Source organism: Ostrea edulis, chromosome 3 (assembly GCF_947568905.1).
Source record: "Ostrea edulis chromosome 3, xbOstEdul1.1, whole genome shotgun sequence".
Taxonomy (NCBI): Eukaryota; Metazoa; Mollusca; class Bivalvia; order Ostreida; family Ostreidae; genus Ostrea; species Ostrea edulis.
This window is the reverse complement of record NC_079166.1, coordinates 39680535-39701265: the sequence shown is the minus strand read 5'-3', so window position 1 is coordinate 39701265 and position 20731 is coordinate 39680535. Positions and strand designations below refer to the sequence as shown.

At 35.0% G+C, this 20731-nt stretch overlaps 2 protein-coding genes across 3 annotated transcripts in view; one reads left to right on the top strand and one right to left on the bottom strand.

The window, feature by feature from the left end:
• Positions 1-20731, bottom strand: part of LOC125673160 (titin-like) — a 268458-nt gene that overhangs the window by 105977 nt on the left and 141750 nt on the right. The window contains exons 1-3 of one of the 2 annotated variants that reach the window (XM_056160693.1): positions 12392-12657; positions 9752-9914; positions 8678-8983 (exon numbers count right to left, since the gene is read on the bottom strand). In XM_056160693.1, coding sequence (XP_056016668.1) covers positions 8678-8983; positions 9752-9914; positions 12392-12436 — 514 coding nt within the window. In that variant the 5' untranslated portion in view covers positions 12437-12657. Of the gene's footprint in view, positions 1-8677; positions 8984-9751; positions 9915-12391; positions 12658-20731 lie in introns of those variants that run through there. The other variant, XM_056160692.1, reaches the window with a different exon arrangement.
• The window catches only part of LOC125673175 (uncharacterized), a 333899-nt gene that overhangs the window by 296679 nt on the left and 16489 nt on the right, over positions 1-20731 (top strand). The gene's annotated exons all lie outside the window — the stretch shown is intronic.

The window sequence follows — 20731 nt, the reverse complement described above, 5'->3', positions numbered from 1 at the left end:
GTACTCACTGGTAGAAAAAGCTTTAGAATATATTAAAATTGGATATCCGTTAAGAGATTTTAGTCAGTATAGATTTAAGAAAATTGTAAAGAAATTACTTTGTGATAAATACACTGAAACCTAGCTGGTACAATAATCGAAATAAATTAATTGATGGAAAACTGTGCACTTATTTTAAGCTCAAGGAGCACGTTAGTTTTGAGAACTATCTTAATAAAATTAAAACTTTTGATATTAGGCGATCTATTTGTAAGTTACGGATATCAGCTCATAAATTAATGATTGAAGTTGGTAGATATTCTGGTATTACTAGGAATGAACGAATACGTAACAAATGCAACTCCGGTTTACTAGGTGATGAGATCCATTTTTTGATTAAATGTGAAAAGTTTGCTGATGAAAGAAAATCTTTTTGTGGTGCTATAGAAAAAACAGTTAAAATTTTTACCAAACTCAATGATGAACAAAAATTCATTTACATACTATGTTCTGAAGAGCCATCCATTCCAAATATAACTGGAAAATTTATTTTGAACAATATATGACACTCTGTATTTGTATATAACTATGTGTTATGTAATCACTTCTTTCTTTACTTGTATATGTATATGTACATTATTTGTATGTATTTTCATGCTGCCCCTTGAGGGCCCTTGATTGGAAATAAATATAGTTATAGTTATAGTTGTCAACACCGAAAAATGGCTGTTTACGACGCAATTTATTAATTTGATAAATACTTTCTTATATTTGATTCAAATAAACTGGGTTTTTTAAACAAAATGAAAATAAATTCATCTAAAACATAACTTTGCAAGCATTAACATTGAGTAGATGTCGTAAAACATCACTTCCAACCGCGACTTATTTATTAGAACTAAAAATAGAGATTGTGTCATCATGCAGTTCAAAATTGTTCGCAAAGTCTACCGTTATTCTTTTTTAGTTAAGAATAAAATATCTTATGGTTTAAAGTAAAGTTTCTTGTTTATTTTTTAACACGACCAGTCGGACTAGTAAATCGACATTTTACCCGACCGGACCTATCATTTAGTAGACTCAGTCGGTCGGACGTGCCTTAGTGTCAAACCCTGCATTACTGTAGACATCCCACAAGGAATAAAGAATAATTTAAGACTTGGGCAAACAAGGACCCCTGGACATACCAGAGGTGGGATCAGGTGCCTAGGAGGAGTATCTATTCATCGTTCATTTATAGATAACATATTTCGCCAGTATCGTGACCGTCACTATTTTATTTATTACGAGTTATGTTAATTAACTCATTACAAAAACACAAAGGTGCAAATAAAATGGCTCAATGTAATTATGAATGATTACTGAGTCATTATCAAAATCGGCAGACATTTAACCTTCTGAAAAATGACAATTTTTAAGTTTCTGAAATCTTATTTTTTAAGTTGGATGAAATAAAACACATAATAATGAACCTAAGAAGATACAACTCCAATCAAGAAACAGCATAATTTTGGAATATGATGATATATAAAAGACACCACTAATCATAATATGTCCTTCCTGTTACAAATTTTAAAATGCCAATAAAAAATCAAAATCATTATGGAAACTTTTGCAAACTCCATTGACATGATGGTGGAAAGGTCTTCCATAAAAATAAATTAAAAAACACTTCTCACAACAACCAATGACAACAATTTATACCTATGAACATTGCAAAATGTGACAATTTCTAAGCAGCAAGATAATCTGTACATTATTAAAATGATTAACTTATTAAATTATTGCAAAACAGTTTTGAAAAACTCTTTATATTAGATATTAACAACTTGAAAATATTTCAAAGGACTTTGGTGCACAAAATGATATTAAATGAAAGAAATTTTAATGATTATGTTACCTGTAACAGGAGAGACCTGCTTATAACAGGAAAGACAGTCATCGTAACAGGACAGACAAATCAGTGAGTTTTAATAAATCTATAATCTATCAATAAATTTTCTTGTCTATATCTATTACAGATGTATCATGGAAAAAATGAATAATTAAATACAGAAATGTTTGAATTAAAATTATGAGACAGAAGCTCAACTTTTTTCTATAATAAAGAAATATAACAGGAGGGAAGAAAATTGTAACAGTAGAGACATTTTTGGTACTAAGAAAGGAAAATTTACACTTGTCAGAATTATTTTCATTTAAACATAAGAATCCACACTTTTCAAAATAGTTTTGTTGATAATTCTGCACCATTTGTATTTTCAAACTACGAAGAAAATTAAAGAAATCGAAGATTTTCTTTTTTAATTGTTACAGGATGGACAGCTTGACTGAATGAACTTTTGTGCATTAAAGTCACATTTTTAAGATATATCAGAATAACGAACATTTGGAAATTGACTCACCTTAAGGCTTTGAAATGTTTCTTAGCAAAGTACAAAACATATATAAACAAGAGGCCCATGGGCCACATCGCTCACCTGAGTCACCTTGGTCCATATCAGAAGATTTTCCATATCTATTTGCATGTAAAACCGTAGTCCCTATTATGGCCCCAAACCTTCCCCTGGAGGCCATGGTTTTTGCAAACTTGAATCTACACTATGTCAGAAAGCTTTCATGTAAATGTGAACTTCTTTGGCCCAATGGTTCTTGAGAAGAAGATTTTTTAAAGATTTTTCCTATATATTTGTATGTAAAACTTTGATCCCCTATTGTGGCCCCATCCTACCCCAGGGGGGGGGGCATGATTTTAACAAACCTGAATCTGCTCTATATCAGAAAGCTTTCATATAAATCTCAGCTTTTCTGGCTCAGTGGTTCTGGGAAGAAGATTTTTAAAGATTTTTCCTATATATTTGTATGTAAAACTTTGATCCCCTATTGTGGCCCCATCCCACCCCCGGGGGCCATGATCTTAACAATTTATAATCTGCACTATATCAGGAAGCTTTCATATAAACCTCAGCTTTTCTGGCTCAGTGGTTCTTGAGAAGAAGATTTTAAAAGATTTTTCCTATAAATTTGTATGTAAAACTTTGATGCCCCCCTTGAGGCCCCATCCAATCCCCGGGGTCCATGATTTTAACAAACTTGAATCTGCACTATATAAAAAAAAAACAACAAAAAAAACAAACAAACAAAAAAAAACAAAAAACTTTGACCCCTTATTGTGGCCCCATCCGACCCCCGGGGGCCATGATTTTAACAATTTAGAATCTGCATTATATAAGGAAGCTTTCATATAAATCTCAGCTTTTCTGGCTCAGTGGTTCTTGGGAAGAAGATTTTTAAAGATTTTCCCGATATATGTGTATGTAAAACTTTGATCCCCTATTGTGGCCCCATCCGACCCCCGGGGGCCATGATTTTAACAATTTAGAATCTGTACTATATCAGAAAACTTTCATATAAATCTCAGCTTTTCCGGCTCAGTGGTTCTTGAGAAGAAGATTTTTAAAGATTTTTCCTATATATTTGTATGTAAAACTTTGATCCCCTATTGTGGCCCCATCCGACCCCCGGGGGCCATGATTTTAACAATTTAGAATCTGCATTATATAAGAAAGCTTTCATATAAATCTCAGCTTTTCTGGCTCAGTGGTTCTTGAGAAGAAGATTTTTAAAGATTTTCCCTATATATTTGTATGTAAAACTTTGATCCCCTATTGTGGCCCCATCCGACCCCCGGGGGCCATGATTTTAACAATTTAGAATCTGCATTATATAAGGAAGCTTTCATATAAATCTCAGCTTTTCTGGCTCAGTGGTTCTTGGGAAGAAGATTTTTAAAGATTTTCCCGATATATGTGTATGTAAAACTTTGATCCCCTATTGTGGCCCCATCCGACCCCCGGGGGCCATGATTTTAACAATTTAGAATCTGTACTATATCAGAAAGCTTTCATATAAATCTCAGCTTTTCCGGCTCAGTGGTTCTTGAGAAGAAGATTTTTAAAGATTTTTCCTATATATTTGTATGTAAAACTTTGATCCCCTATTGTGGCCCCATCCGACCCCCGGGGGCCATGATTTTAACAATTTAGAATCTGCATTATATAAGAAAGCTTTCATATAAATCTCAGCTTTTCTGGCTCAGTGGTTCTTGAGAAGAAGATTTTTAAAGATTTTCCCTATATATTTGTATGTAAAACTTTGACCCCCTATTGTGGCCCCATCCGACCCCTGGGGGCCATGATTTTAACAATTTAGAATCTGCATTATATCAGGAAGCTTTCATATAAATCTCAGCTTTTCTGCCTCAGTGGTTCTTGGGAAAAAGATTTTTAAAGATTTTTCCTATATATTTGTATGTAAAACTTTGATCCCCTATTGTGGCCCCATCCGACCACCAGGGGCCATGATTTTGACAATTTAGAATTTGCATTATATAAGGAAGCTTTCATATAAATCTCAGCTTTTCTGGCTCAGTGGTTCTTGAGAAGAAGATTTTTAAAGATTTTCCCTATATATTTGTATGTAAAACTTTGATCCCCTATTGTGGCCCCATCTGTCCCCCGGGGGCCATGATTTTAACAATTTAGAATCTGCATTATATAAGGAAGCTTTCATATAAATTTCATCTTTTCTGGCCTAGTGGTTCTTGAGAAAAAGATTTTTTAATGACCCTACCCTATTTTTACCTTTTCTTGATTATCTCCCCTTGGAAGGTGGCCTGGCCCTTTATTTTAACAATTTAGAATTCCCTTTACCTTAGGATGTTTTGTGCCAACTTTGGTTGAAATTGGCCCAGTGGTTGTTGAGAAGAAGTTGAAAATGTGAAAAGTTTACAGACGGACGGACGCCGGAATACGGGTGATCAGAAAAGCTCACTTGAGCTTTCAGCTCAGGTGAGCTAAAAAACCCATCAAACCATCACTTGATCTACTTAAATAAATGTTACAGGAGAGACATAAACAGTTAATAGCACTAAAAGATGACAATGGGATAAACAAGGTTCAGTAAATTATGACCATTTCACAACAACAGGGATAATTCTCCTGTCCATACATGTATATTAAAACATGACAAATATGATGGCACTCTCAGTTGTTCAAATTTAATACATTTACATTGTGGACTGTAACATTTAATTTCAATCTAATTTGATTAGGAATGTTGATTATTGTTTTAGCAAAACTGAAGAGAGAAAAGCAATACAAAGTAATCAAGTATTCTCTAGGTCCTTCCTATATTGATGACGGATAAACTATGGTTATAAACTTTTATTTCTTCAATACCACTCCAAGTCTCATTGTTTATTATAAGGTACGTAAGAATGTCTTTTTTTTAACTGATCAAACTCCGTAATTATAGCTATAACATGTCACTTTCTGTAGTAATTAAGTTTCTTGTCAAAATAAAGTGATGCATATCATCTGATCTCACATTAGGATTGCAAAATTTGGATAATTTTAAAATAGTGGAATTAAGAATGACTGTGTATCAACTTAGTGATGCAAGAACTTTTGTTTCCATGATTGTCTAAATTCTCTCTTTTGCAACAAACTGCAAATGTTTAGATACATATGTTCTGTGACAATTGTCCTGTTCATGCTGCCACATTTTGGTATTGCATGTTAGCGTGTTGCCAAATATTCAAGAGGTTTAATATCATACTAGATGCATTTTGAAGGAAAACCAGAAATTAATCATTTCATTCTATTCAAATAATGTATACTGTGAGAGTTAAAGTTTTATGTTCTCTGTCCTGTTACACAACCCTGTCCATCCATTACAAATTTAACCAATAATTATATTTTCTATGGAAAAAAAATCAGGATTGTATGTTTTTTGTTACTTAATGAGTAAATATCAAATGAGCATACATTTCATTAGTTCAAATAGGATTTTGTCCTTAAACTAAAATAGAAAGTATGTCTGTCCTGTTGCCGGAATCTGTCCTTCCTATTTTTAAATTTTTAAATGATGTTCTGACCAATTCTTTTTTTTTTAACTCTAAATCATACATGTCTTTTAGTGAGGATTTGAATAGGCATGCATTTAATCATTCAAACCAATATTTACTTTAAGATGCAGAAACAATTTTAATGTGCATCCCTCCTGTTACAAACTCCCGTCCTTCCTGTTACATATTCAGCAATGCTTTATTCTCGAATGATTTATAAGTCAGAAAATGGTAAAAGTTCCAAATCACAATTGTCTTTTGATGGAGATTCTAATAAGTCTGCATTCAATAACTGAAAATATTTACTCCTTTCAGATAGACGAAAATTTAATATTTTATCCTTCCTGTTACAAAATCTTGTCCCTCCTGTTACAAAAGGTGATGTAACAGGAGAGAAAGTAACAGGAGAGACAATTCTCATGTGAAACTAATTTATTTTCCCTAATTAAATCTCTATACTAAATTATAATTCTGAAATTTTGAAATAAACTTAACAAGCTACTTTGCAGTGCAAATCAAATGTTTTTTGTGGACATATTTTGCATTATTTTCAATGTAACAGGAAAAACTCGTACATTTTCTACTCCTACAATGTACTCTCTACTTGGGACTTTTTCTCCTTTATTTACATTCAGAACCACATTTTATATGTAGCATGGTACAGTGAAAACACCACTTAGGGCAGGGAAAGTTTTGAAATACCATTTGGATCATGTATCATATTTCTATTCCTTGCATTTCTGTTTCTGTAACAGGTAAGACACAAATCTGGGGGACAACACTTTACAGATAATTTCAGAACAACACGTGTCAAATTATTAACACTCACATGATTTTAGGAATTCACACATACATATAATAAATGATGATATATTTAAAAAAAATTGAAATCTGCAGCATAAAATACACTATAACACTCCAATTTGTCCGTCCATGGCTTGGGACATCAAAATATCAATGTATTTGCAAGTTCTAAGTGTAGTTGTCAGCCTAAGTAATTGGCTGCAACATATTTTTTTTACTTGCAGACTTAAAACTCATAATACATTACTAATTTCATATGAAGGTTTAGGAACTTTCGCTTTTCAAAATTGATTTTTGTGCTTGGGACACAAATTTTGGCGGATTTTGATAATGACTCTACTATTAATTTATCAAAACAGTAAAGTTCATTTCAGACAATAAATATTGATATTAATACAGCCAAATGCAGGTAGATCTACAGATTTTGGCTAATCGCTCATTCAGATTAGCTGATATGCCGCCGAGACATTAAGACATCTGTAGATCTACCTGCACTACATCCTCCACATCCTTCTTCAAATGATCAGGCTTAGATTTTTCATAAAAGTCTCAAACTTAAGTTTGAGTTATCTTTAATTTGAGCAGTCAAAATTTGAGTAAAATCTCAGATTTAAGTCCAAGTTTCAACTTTGGATTGTTTCGAAAAATCCAGGCCTGACACCCGAGATGTATACCACACCATGAATTAGTTTTTCACAATATTTGCAATTCACTGTCAACTGTACAGTACAGTCATTTGGCTGATGTTCTTTCATACAACTGGAAGGGGGATTTAGATATTGTTTGTATATAATTATTTTGTAGCAGCCTGAGGAAATTTTTGGCCTGATTTGCCCTATGAACATTAAGTAGGGCAAAGGCCTGAACCTTGTTTCTACCAGTACATCAGACTTCTTTATGAATTAATACTTTTTGGTAAACAGACTACAATATATAAATGCTTGAAACATTCTAATGTCTTGAGTAAAACAATTTGATGAGTGGTGACCCAAATTTACACAGAGTTATGCTTTCTTTGTTTACAGCCAATTACAGGTGTTAACGACAACACACTGCATTAACTTACAAATGGTATATAGATGGTGTGTGTACCATACAATATTTAAGCTAGTTCTGTAAGATCGTAGATACACGACATTGTTTATACTAAATTTGGTACACATAATATGTGATTTTTAAAAGATATCATGATAGAAAATTAATCCACACAAAATCGCATTCACTACTAAAACAATGGAATTTTTTCTTAATGAAAGTAAATATGTCTCCAATACGTCCTTTTTTTATATTATATTTTCTTCATCATTCCCATCAAATGGGACGAACTATCCTTTATTAGTCGAGATCTTATTCCCATGTCCAATGTTTACCCAATGGTTCTGTAAAGGAAGGCAGACAAAAACAAACGCAGCAAGAACTTTATCCAGAAAGTTTATCATTGGCATTCAGTTCAAACAAGAGGTACTGTGAGCAATGCTCACTAAGAATACCCCCCGCTTACCCCAATCTCCCAAAGGGTGTTGGTAATAGGTATAAACTACCTCTTTTCTGAGTGTAAAAAACAAATGGCATGACAAACCGAACCATATTGCTACTTCGATGTCCAGTGCGCTTGACCTTTGACCTTTTGACCCCAAAATCGATAGGGAACATCTTCATGCCATGGGTAGTCCATATATATGATATGGTGACGGTAGGTGGAAATGATAATGCTTTAGAGCCCGGAAACCATATTGCTACTTCGATGTCCAGTGTGCTTGACCTTTGACCTTTTGACCCCAAAATCGATAGGGAACATCTTCATCCCATGGGTAGTCCATATATATGATAGGGTGACGGTAGGTGAAAAGGATAATGCTTTAGAGCCCGGAAACCATTGCGTCTACAGACGGACGGACGGATGGACAGACAGACAACCCGATTCCAGTATACCCCCCCACAACTTGTTGCGGGGGGTATAATAAGCTAAAAATAAATCACCCCTACCTCCTGTAACACCCAGTACCACTTGGTTGCTTGTTTTATGGTCCACTGAATTCAACACCATCACTTGATAGGAGGCCTCGTCAGCTAATGTTACACTTTTGATTGTAAGAGTTATTGATCCTGCTGGCAGAGTACCCGTCTGTACAACATTTGTACCATCAATAGTAATGTTTGTTGTAGCACCACCAGACACTTTCTGCCAGATGATGTTGGTCGCCTCTGGATCTGATGTGACACTGGCTGTGAATACTGCATCTTGTCCAAACACAATGCTTGAGGGTCCAGCGAGATTCACAGTAAGTACATCTATAATAAAGCACACAATCAAAATAATATGATTACGGTGTGACCGTTGGGGCGAGCGCAGCATATCTGAATACATTTTCAAAAAATCTATGTTGAAAACAAGGAAAACTGATCTGGTTCACTGTCAATACGTAGGATTTCTGTCTTGCTCTTCTCGACAATGTAGGAACGAAACAGTTTAGCGGGAAATGCAACGAGCGTGTTGTGACGTAGCCTGGTAGTTGTGACGTGACTGTTTACATTTCTTTAGACAATATTTTAAAAAGAAAAAGAAAGGGGGAAGAATATGATTGTCATCCTTTCCTTTCAAATAAGAAAGGTTTGTAATACTTCAAAGATTTTTTATTATTATTATTTTACGAATCGAACCATCCGCCATTTTGTACGAGGGACTTCTGGGATTGGCGTAAAAAAAAAATTCTTGTTAGAGGTTGAGATTTAGCTCGGATTATTTCCCGCGCTCTAGTCATTAGAGCTCGCAGTACGAGCCAGCGCTCCGCGCTGGCTCGCTGCGCTCGCTATTACGTGAATGATAAATCCCCAGTCATATTAAATGATACTGAACAGGAGTACATACACATACTCCATGATGGAAAGTTTTACAATAGTGACATATTCTAATTTCCTTTTTTCAGAATTTCAATTTTCCCTTTTTGCCATTAAAGAAAGAATACTGTAAGAAGGAACATTAAAATTTGTGTCAATAATATCTTTATAAAAATTTAAAATAGTAGTCCATAAATCTAACTATAGTTAATATGACATTACTAGGCAAACATTGGTTTCCCTCCACTCGATATCCCCCCGTTGTGTCACATCCACATTGTCCGCTGTCACATGTTGCCCCGTTGTATCCACAGTCACCCACCATAGTACAATTGTCTCCTAGAGCAGCTTCAGTTGTAGGTATGATAGACAGCAGAGTAATAATCTACAGAAAGAGACACAGGCTACTTTCATTTTTTTCTAACAACATGAGGGTTACTTATAAAACGTCAATCAGTTACGTTCTCAACATTTACAGTATGTGGAATCACTGATCACCTTGGAGCTGTAAATTACAGTCTATGCGAAAGACATCGGACCGTCAGACCTGACCGATATGCAGTGCTTCAGGTCTGATGCGTCATTTTTTACACCGGACCGGAATGTCTGATGTCTAAGCATCCTGTTTTAAGCTTTGCTATTTTGACACAGTTGATTGATTGAATATTGTTTAATGTCCCTCTTGAGCATATTTCACTCATATGGAGACGTCACCAATCCTGGTGAAGGGCTGCAAAATTTAAACCTATGATCGGCGCTTACGGCCTTTGAGCAGGGAGGGATCTTTATCATGACACGGGACCTCGGTTTTTGAGGTCTCATCCGAAGGACCACCTAAAGTATTATGCGGGAGTGATCCCCGGTAAAAAGAAAAGCTGTTAGGCCTACTCAAGAGAAGAATTGGGACTATGCGTTGAAACGACCTGCGAGAAGATTCAATACGTACAGATTGGAAAAATGGCCGACCATGGCATTTTCACGTGTTTCACGTTTTTACATTAGGTTTTTCGGACTGACAAAATTTGGTTCGGTCCTGTGTGTTCATTGATTACACAGGACCGAACGTCCTGTGTGGTCCAGAAAAATTTCGCATAAACTGAATTTAGGATTGCTATGATTCCTCACCTTAGTTTGGCTCCATGTGGACTTTATTGTTTTGTAATTTTAAGGTTTCAAGAATCAAAACTATTATTAATACTTGACCTTTGTTTTGGAGAGGATATTAGCATTATCTGTTGCAAAATTATCTTTCTCATCTGAATATTAAATGTTGTTTTTCAGTAAAAGGAGGAGTTTTAGAAAAATTATTTAACTCAGTTGGATACTGAAATCCATTTAGGACCTACATGTATCAAAATATTTTTGAAATAACGAATTCCAAAGTTCATTGTAACAAATTCAATTTTTTACTCATGTTACTTCAAATTTATTGGAACTGATTTCTGTTATTAAGAATTTGTTGAATTTGTTAAAGAAATTCAAAATTTAAATTTTAACAAACCGAATTCTAAAACAATTTTAGAAATGGTTGTAATATTGTCAAATTCAGGTTAACAGTTTATAAAATATGTGGTATCAAATTAGCATATAATTAATTAAAATGAATTGCAGAAATTATTATAGATTAAACAGTTTGAAGTTATAGATCTTTGAATTTGTTAACTCAGATATTAATTCTTTAAACCGAATTAATACGTCTGTTAAAACAAGTACTTAATAAAAACAATTCTCACTTCTTCCAAAACTGTCTACATGAGAACAATAATCCAAAATTTATATTATTAATACTTCATAATGTTATTCTTACAAACTTGAGATGAATTCATCATTTCTTAAAGACATCCTAGTGATATTATCAGGCTTTTACAAACATTAAGAGAAGGAAATAATAAAAAAAAAAAGGGAAGGTTATATTATTATGAATTTATGAAAATCTTCCTCAATTCATTTCAGCAATTGTTTTTATGTATAAACAAAATTTCTTATCTTAAAAGAAATACAATGAAAGTTGGGGCCCAATCTCGAATTAGGAACTGAAGGAAAAAATCAAGAAATATGAATTTTGATTCTTTCTGATATTGGTGTTGAATGAGTCAGAACAACAGAAATTGACATCGAAGCATTTTGTTCACATCTAAGCCAAGTCTATTCCATTCTCTACTCAATTTCAAAGACAATAACATTCTAAAATCCTTCCATTCTCTGTGGGAATTGTTCCATTCTAATTAATTTTTCAGTGCTGATGATCCACTGTATTTCAGCATTCCATTTTTAATCTGTAGTGCTTCATTCCAAATTGTTCAGTACCTGAGTGGCATTATATCACAGTCATTGTTATATAGGAGTTCTTCACTACCATTCAAATTGGTACTTGTCAAATACTGTACATTTAGGTTATTAATTAACAGTCCCTAGACAAGATAATTAAAAAGTGTCTCAACATGCCCATAAGAAGCAATGCAATTTCAAGAGTGAAAGGGGGGAGGGTGGCCAAATATACTAATAGTATCCAAAAATGGGGAAGGAAGGGGGGGGGTGCGGTTCCTACAGGTATCTGATCAATAAATAGATACGAAAAGAAAGCAAATACTCTATCTATATATATGAATAGAATCTACTGTATTGATATATATAGATAAAGAATTCCTTTTCTTTTTTTTTCTTTTTTGCATCTCTCCATTGATAAATATTCAGATACCTGTGCTGTATAACCATATACAGGTTTGGCCCCTGCATCAACAAGCTTATTTCTTTTCTTTATTTTTTTTATCATGAACTGATGAGAATTGGTAGCAACCATTATCAAAATAAGACAAAATTCTATACATTTAAAAGCGAATATACCATTGCTCAATGTCTTACCAAAACTCCCCACACTGTCCCTGAAGATAACATGGGTAATGTCATGTTTACTTCTAGTTCTTCCGATTCTCAGATGCCGCGCCCTTCCAAGGTTCTTCAAAATTGTCAGAGATTTTCAGGTGGGTGCCATTTTGGTTAAATTTACTTCCTATTCTCTTCGTATAGTGAGATCCCTCAACCAGGAAGTTCTGAATGTAATACTATTTACAACTTCTTTAAACTTTTTTCGGCATACCTGTTTGGCTTGACCTTTGACATCAAATTAGAATCTCGAACCCGATCTTATTTTAGTTCAATGAGGTGTGGCACTTTTATCAGTGGCGGATTTAAGGGGGCGCAGTAATATCCATTACTAAAACACTTTGATTGATATTTCCATATGCAAAATGAAACTATTTTAGAATGTGAACTGGAAATCAAAATTTCTTTTCAAACTTTGTGGAGTAAATCCACTTTTGTCACAATATTAGACATATCTTTTTTCAGATTTTGTCTAGTTTTGATGCACTCTTCACGTCTGTTGTCCAAAGTGCTGGGGTGACTCTATGTTTAACACATCTTGTGTTGGAATTTGGTTAATATTTTCAAATCGGGTTGTTACAATGTATCGATCAATTCAAAATAGAAGGAAAATACTTACTTTGAAAAATAAAAATATGTTCAAAGTGCGTTGGAATTTGGTCTTAACTCGATGAACTTTGTCTTAAAAGGCTAAACTGAGCTTTGTATGATTGGGGCCGGGGTTAAATATATTTAATGCATGTGATGAATACTTCTTTTTGCACTAGATACTCGTACGGTGGTACATGTACGACGAAGATTTTTAAGGAATTTTTAAATGCATGGTCCACGTTGCCCTACATTGGGATCTTAACCCCTGCCCCAGGGATAATGAAATTGATAATTTTTGGCAGAAGTCCTTAAAGTTACCCAATAGACCATTAGTACTAACATTTTTAAAATCTCCATGTGATAAATGAATTTTTCAAATGTGTCATTCTGAAAATGCGTAAGCCATATAGCCCCGCGTCGTGAGAACTAAACCCCTAACCCATGTGTCTGTTATAAATTTTACATTGATAGACATGGTATTATACATGTAACTATGCAGCCCAGTTTTCCGTTGATTAGAAAATATTTGCTGAAATATGCGGTAAACATTCAGCAGCCGCTACAGTGCATTGTCGTTCTGTGTCATTTGAAGCTTCGACAGAAATTTTAAGAAATTAATCATTTGACAATATCATCTATTTCGTGGCTTCTTTTTTTTATTATTATTATTTTTTTTTTTTTGGATGGAGTTCCACCAAATTTATTTCCAACAGGCAGTGGGTTGCTTACGATTACAGAAGTGCATGCACGTGAACTGGGGCTCTTAACAGAAAGGGTACATATACACATGTATGTTCATACATGTATATTGTACAATCGTAAATCTATGACCGTGCTCCTAGGGGAAAGAAGTATTCCATTCTAGTAATTCATTTTCTCAAATTTTACATTGGAGTGAAGATATGATATAATAAATAATAAGTAAGCAGCAATTAAAGTGATGAGGAGTTTGATTTGGTGTTGGTGCTGGTAGTAGTTTTGGTGGATTTAGTATTACAGTGGTGTTGGTAGTGGAGGTGTTAGTGGTTATGTTGGTAGTGGTGTTGGTAGTGGTGATAGTGGTTCTAGTAGTGGTGATAGTGGTGGTGTTGGTAGTGTTGGTGGTTATGTTGGTAGTGGTAAAGTAATCTGATTAAAATCAGATACTTTGATCCGCTCACGTAGATCGCTACACCAAGGGCGACTTCGGTTCATATCCGAGTACGAACTTGGGTTACCCGAGTCGCAATCGAACGAAGATAGTTTAAACTCTTCTATGACGTATTGTGACCTTTGAACTCTACCCAAGTAACCCTACCTTTCAGGGTTAGTGCGGTAGCAACATATCGATCTTGCAAGGATACTGCGCATGTGTCAATTTTCAAACAATGGATGTGATTGGTTGGAGTGTAATACATGAAAGTAAAAAAGAAATCGGAATATTTACCCAACTAATTCGGGTATAAACTGAAGTCGCCCTAAGATCTCAAAAAACCCAGTAGAGGGTCACGTCCGTATGACCTTTCGTTTGGAATATTCATGAAATTTATCGGCCAATCAGATTGCGACATACAAATACTGACGGCTATTCAGCAGATATTATTTACATTTCATGTTTCGAATGATGTGCAGCCTCCAATCATACGTGCAGTGATTTCTAACGTATATATTTATGGGTTTTTGCACGGGAAAACATCGCTGGTAGAATCTGACAGCGTGAATTTGATTGACTCAACGAAAGGTCATGCGGACGTGACCTCTTTTGGGTTACTTCATACTCTATTTTAGCGATCTACCTGAGCGTATCAAAGGATCTTATCTTAACCAGATTTGCAGTGGTGGTTGTATTCGTTGTAATGGTAATAGTGGTGGTGATGGTAGTGTTAGCGGTGATAGTGGTTGTGGTGTTATTAGTGTTCGTAGTGGCGATGGTAGTTGTGATGCTATTAGTGTTGGTAGGGGTGATAGTGGTTGCGGTGTTATTAGTGTTAGTGATGGTGATAGTGGTTGTGGTGTTATTAGTGTTAGTGGTTGTGATAGTGGTTGTGGTGTTATTAGTGTTAGTGGTGGTGATAGTGGTTGTGGTGTTATTAGTGTTGGTAGATATGATAGTGGTTGTGGTGTTATTAGTGTTAGTGGTGGTGATAGTGGTTGTGGTGTTATTAGTGTTGGTAGTGGTGATAGTGGTTGTGGTGTTATTAGTGTTCGTAGTGATGATAGTGGTTGTGGTGTTATTAGTGTTGGTAGTGGTGATAGTGGTTGTGGTGTTATTAGTGTTAGTGGTGGTGATAGTGGCTGTGGTGTTATTAGTGTTGGTAGTGGTGATGGTGGTTGTGGTGTTATTAATGTTAGTGGTGGTGATAGTGGTTGTGGTGTTATTAGTGTTGGTAGTGGTGATAGTGGTTGTGGTGTTATTAGTGTTAGTGGTGGTGATAGTGGTTGCGGTGTTATTAGTGTTGGTAGTGGTGATAGTGGTTGTGGTGTTATTAGTGTTAGTGGTGGTGATAGTGGCTGTGGTGTTATTAGTGTTGGTAGTGGTGATAGTGGTTGTGGTGTTATTAGTGTTGGTAGTGGTGATAGTGGTTGTGGTGTTATTAGTGTTAGTAGTGGTGGTGATAGTGGTTGTGGTGTTATTAGTGTTGGTAGTGGTGATGGTGGTTGTGGTGTTATTAGTGTTAGTGATGGTGATAGTGGTTGTGGTGTTATTAGTGTTGGTAGTGGTGATAGTGGTTGTGGTGTTATTAGTGTTAGTGGTGGTGATAGTGGCTGTGGTGTTATTAGTGTTGGTAGTGGTGATAGTGGTTGTGGTGTTATTAGTGGTGATAGTGGTTGTGGTGTTATTAGTGTTGGTAATGGTGATATTGGTTGTGGTGTTATTAGTGTTAGTGGTTGTGATAGTGGTTGTGGTGTTATTAGTGTTGGTAGTAATGATGATGGTGGCAATGTATATGTAGGTTGTCAACATATGTCATACCTTACACATGTAAACACGTCCTCAAAGTATACATCATGCATATACATCATGCATTTCTACATACATGTAACCGATTGTAATTGGCTTTTTTGAGTTCAGAGAGGTGCCGAGTTATACGTTAATATAATCTAAATATTGTGGCGAGAGGAGGGGTTCACAGTTACATCTGGTGTGTAGCTGTTACATCGTGTCCCACGCATTTCATATGACTTGTATCTTACAATTGTATAACTTTCCATATGTTGCATCGACGAAAAAGGTAATTGTTTGTTCAGATTCTTTATAATGGTTTCAAACATATTTGATTTGTTTTAGGAAATGTAATGGATTCAGTGGCTATCAGTACACATAAAATGAAGTGCTCTCCATATTCTAAAATCTTGTTTAGTAGAAGCAATCGTCCTCAACATCACATATTTAATACAGAGTCTCGTACCCTATCATGATATATATCAAATGCTTTAGTTACTAATCCAACCAGCAACCCATCCCTACATGGTGATGTTAGCGGTTTACTTAAGGCACAGCGTACAGTATTTACATAACACGTAAATGATATAAATTTGTCAATATATATTGGCGCAATAAAAATGTTGGTGTAAATTATCACTGTTATTAAAAACTGGAGCGATAAAATTTCATTCTCAAACAAAAGAACTCCTGGCGATTTTTCGATCATGTCTAATTTGGAAGGTCATACCAATTGGTATACAAAAATAACAATGTGATATAATGTATAATATAACCCCCCCCCCCCACACACACACACACACAGATCTAGACTTCTATTTACACTGTCCTATTCAAAGGGATGATCGGTACATTTTATTTTGCTTACTACATTTCTTTTGGCTTATATCAAAAGTAAATATTCAGTTGTACCAAAGCGATATAATTTTGTGTGGAGTACTCGAATACCTGTAACTTTAGGATGAATATGGGTCTGTTTTAAATATTTACGTATATACTTTGCCCGCATCTTCGAAAGTCAAGTGTCCAGTGACGTAGTTACACTGTAGCACTGTATGCACGTGCTTACAAATATTTTCGTTAAATTTTTATTACATATTACGAAAAATGTTCTACAAGTATTTCAAACCTAGCTACGCCACTGGTACTCTCATATCCCGGGAGATGCATTGCTTGGTACTTGAAGAATCAAACTGATACTTTAGTCCGTCAAGAACTGAGAGTTGGACCAGTTCGTTTATATTATATTAGTCTTTATTTCGTTATTACCGATACTCTGGCAAAATACGAAATATCTAAAGAAAAAATTATGGCCATACTGATATTAATTTTGATAAACCATCATTTTCAAATTTGTTTTTTAAAAGTGTATTTCTAGTAGAAGAAAGAAAATGGCATAATGCAATGTCACATGGTCAACATATGTCATATGTCGCTGTTTATGAAAATTCATTGTAAATTGTCCCGTGGGGATCCGGGTTAGAATAGGCAAGTCTTGGTCTAGCGCACTGGTTACATGCTGTTAGGAGATTTGGTTCCGCAGGTCGTGAGTTCAACCCCGGGTAGGGGCGGAAGTGGGTATCCAAATAAAGTGAAATTTTCTGTGCTTTGTGTTACTTATTTCTTAACTTACATGCATGTAGGACAGTTATGTTCATTTTTAAAAGAGTTCATTGCTATTTCTGTGCTTTATATATATATATATATATATATATATATATATATATATATATATCCTCTTGAATTTACTTCAAATAACTGTATCCCATTTCCATGACCGTGTAGCGTGTGCCAGCATGGCGAGGATTCCATCGTCATCGAAAACAAGTTTTTAGACTTTTCTAGATGGTCGAGCGCTGCTTGGAGATTTGGTTCCGCAGGTCATGAGTTCAACCCCGGGCAGGGACTGAAGTGGGTATCCATGTAATAGTGAAGATTACTGTTCGTTATCTTCACCTTTCATATATTTCATGTACATACATACAGCATAAAATCTGATACATTTAAGTATCCATGTTGATGCGGGTAAAATGAAATGTGAACAGGGTTTTCGTAAATTGAAATTGGAAAACAATTAAAACTATCAGATTTTTGTACATGGTGTACTCAGTTATGAATATATGCCTTTCAGAAGCAAAATTCAAAAATAGATGAAACGTACCGTGGTTTTTGTTTTAGGTAAGACTGAACTTTATTTTTTCCATTTTGTTACCAGGGGGCTTTTTCCCCACTGGGGTGTCTCTTGATTAAATCGCCGAAGTGGATATTTGTGTTGAACACAACACTGCTATCTTGATATTAGTCGTCAATAAAGTAATATTCTCCAGATTCCTGAAGTCATTTTAGCACAATTTTTCATCTTCGCAACACGAATAGCAAAAGCACTATATACACTGTAGATTAAACGTTTAATGCCCTACAAATTTGTACATTTTATGGAACTTGAAAGACGATTCTTCAAAATAATAGAAATCGACAACAAATTTTGCACGATTCCCATTATCCTACACGATCTCCTTTTTTACGCTGTGTTTCCATATTCTGTTTTGTAGATGCATGTAAAAATGTCGCACACGATTGCTTCTTACAGGGTTTATATTGTGTGTGGTGATAGATATGTTTGCAGGCAAGTTGACATAGAACGGCAATAAAATCGAGACCCTCTAAAGTCTCAAGTTTTATCTTCTCTTTCGCTTTGCTCAGCCGAACATAAAATATGTCCTGTTCTATCATCAAAATAAAAAAAAACACCACAAAGATATATTTAGGTGGCGACAATGTTAGCTAATTTCATTCACATATGTATGAAATAGCACGTGATTCTTTCAATCCATAGACAGGCAACCCGGAATGAAAGCTTCAATTGGCAATGCATGTCGTCCGAAGGGAAACCAGGATTTCCGAACACTAACTTGAAAAATGTATCTGAAAAGAAAACCCATTCACAAAAATGAATACGGTTTTGAAGGAAACTTACTGGTTGTAGCTAAATTGTCGAATGCTATTCAAGATTCGAACACGAATTTAAATGCCCTGATGGACAAATAACTGCGAATAATAAAGTAGTATCCGATAGAATTACAATGTAACAAACCACTCAATGAAGAATAGCAAACTGCTGACAGTACAAAATCATTCAGGTAGAACCATGACAAAGCTGAATCAACGAATTCGAAACAATATAATGCAATTTTTATTTTATTTGAAAACGGAAAGAAATATATTTACTTCCCGAATATTTCATGAAAAGTGATGACAACGAACAGTGATCAATTTCACAGCTCCCATAAGGAATACAGAATTGAGAGTTGGGCTAACACGGATCCCTGGACACAACAGAGGTGGGATCTGGTGTCCAGGAGGAGTATGCATCATCTGTCAACCGGTCACACCCGCCACATACAGAATCAAAAATCATACGCTTGATGTTAAAGATGTTTATACAAATGTGTGGTTATATATTGTGGCGTTGATTAATGACAAACGTTCGTTAGTAACACAATATTAGATTTTCTAAACGCGATTTCAATATCATTAGATTCTTATATACATGTATCGATCGGGCAGAGTGAATTGTCATACTGACGAATTTTAGATCTCATGTATTGATAAGTGATAGGCCTAGTATGACATTTCTGTGAAGACACATCCGTAGGTCTATGACCCCCCTTCCCCTGTCACTATCCCTTCCCCGATACTTCCATACATTTTAACTCACTATCATAAATATATTTTTGGAAAGAAAAGACGTACATCAGTAAATTGCTATTACAAATATATCACCGCAAACCAGACTACTAGTATACTGTACATGGCTTATACGTCATAAAACTACAGCAGGCCCTAAGACCATAAACTGAGAATAGACTGAAGTCAAAATTTTGATTAGTTATATCTTAAGATTTATCTAGCACAAATGTTTAAAAAAAGTGCAGGTTTATCAAAAATTCAAATGCAAATATATACTGAAAATCTCATTTGTTTATGAAAATTATTTAATTGAAATTCAGACTTAAGAATATTCTCAGTTTATGGTCTTGAGGCCAGAATCTTTTCTCTTGACGTCATACTGCAATGTTTGGATCAGATAAATGTATATGTAACTCCTCATTTTAGCTTGAATACTATTGATGACTTGCACTGTAACACGTAACGTTGAGATTAACTGTTATGACCATATTGTTATTCCAATGCACTAGTACTGTATATATGTGTCAATGAATACTGTCTGTCTGTTGTAGGATGATTCTACTCGTGGTCCGTGTTTTTCTGGTTTTTACTTTTCATGAAATAACATTAGCCAAAACGTGTGACGAAAGGCTTTAGAATCTTGAGAATCTATTCGATAGTCTTCAATTAAGACTTGAAGACCAGATTTTCGCTAACAACGGTTTCGGAAACAGTGGACAGGATGCGTTAAAGATAAAGATCGAAAAAGAAAAACAGAATCTGGAAAGAAGAGTAGTGAGCCTTGAGGAAGCTCTAACTGACTCCAATAGACAAATGTATCTCCATAAAGCCAGAGTCTCAGAATTAGAAGGTAAAAACCAGGAACAAGAAACCAGACTAGCAGCTATGTAAGAGAATAGGCTAGTATTTGAAATGAAAACTTCAAATTGGGAGACATTTCTTGACGGAAAAGTACAAAAACAGACGAAACAAACCAACATTGCTAATGAAAAGGACACTCCATCAAATAGTTTTGAAAGTTCTCCATCAAATGGCGATAATTTCACAAAAATCAAACAGAAGGCACCAGTTCAGGGATATTCACATATGGATGATGTACTAAACCTGTTAGCAGA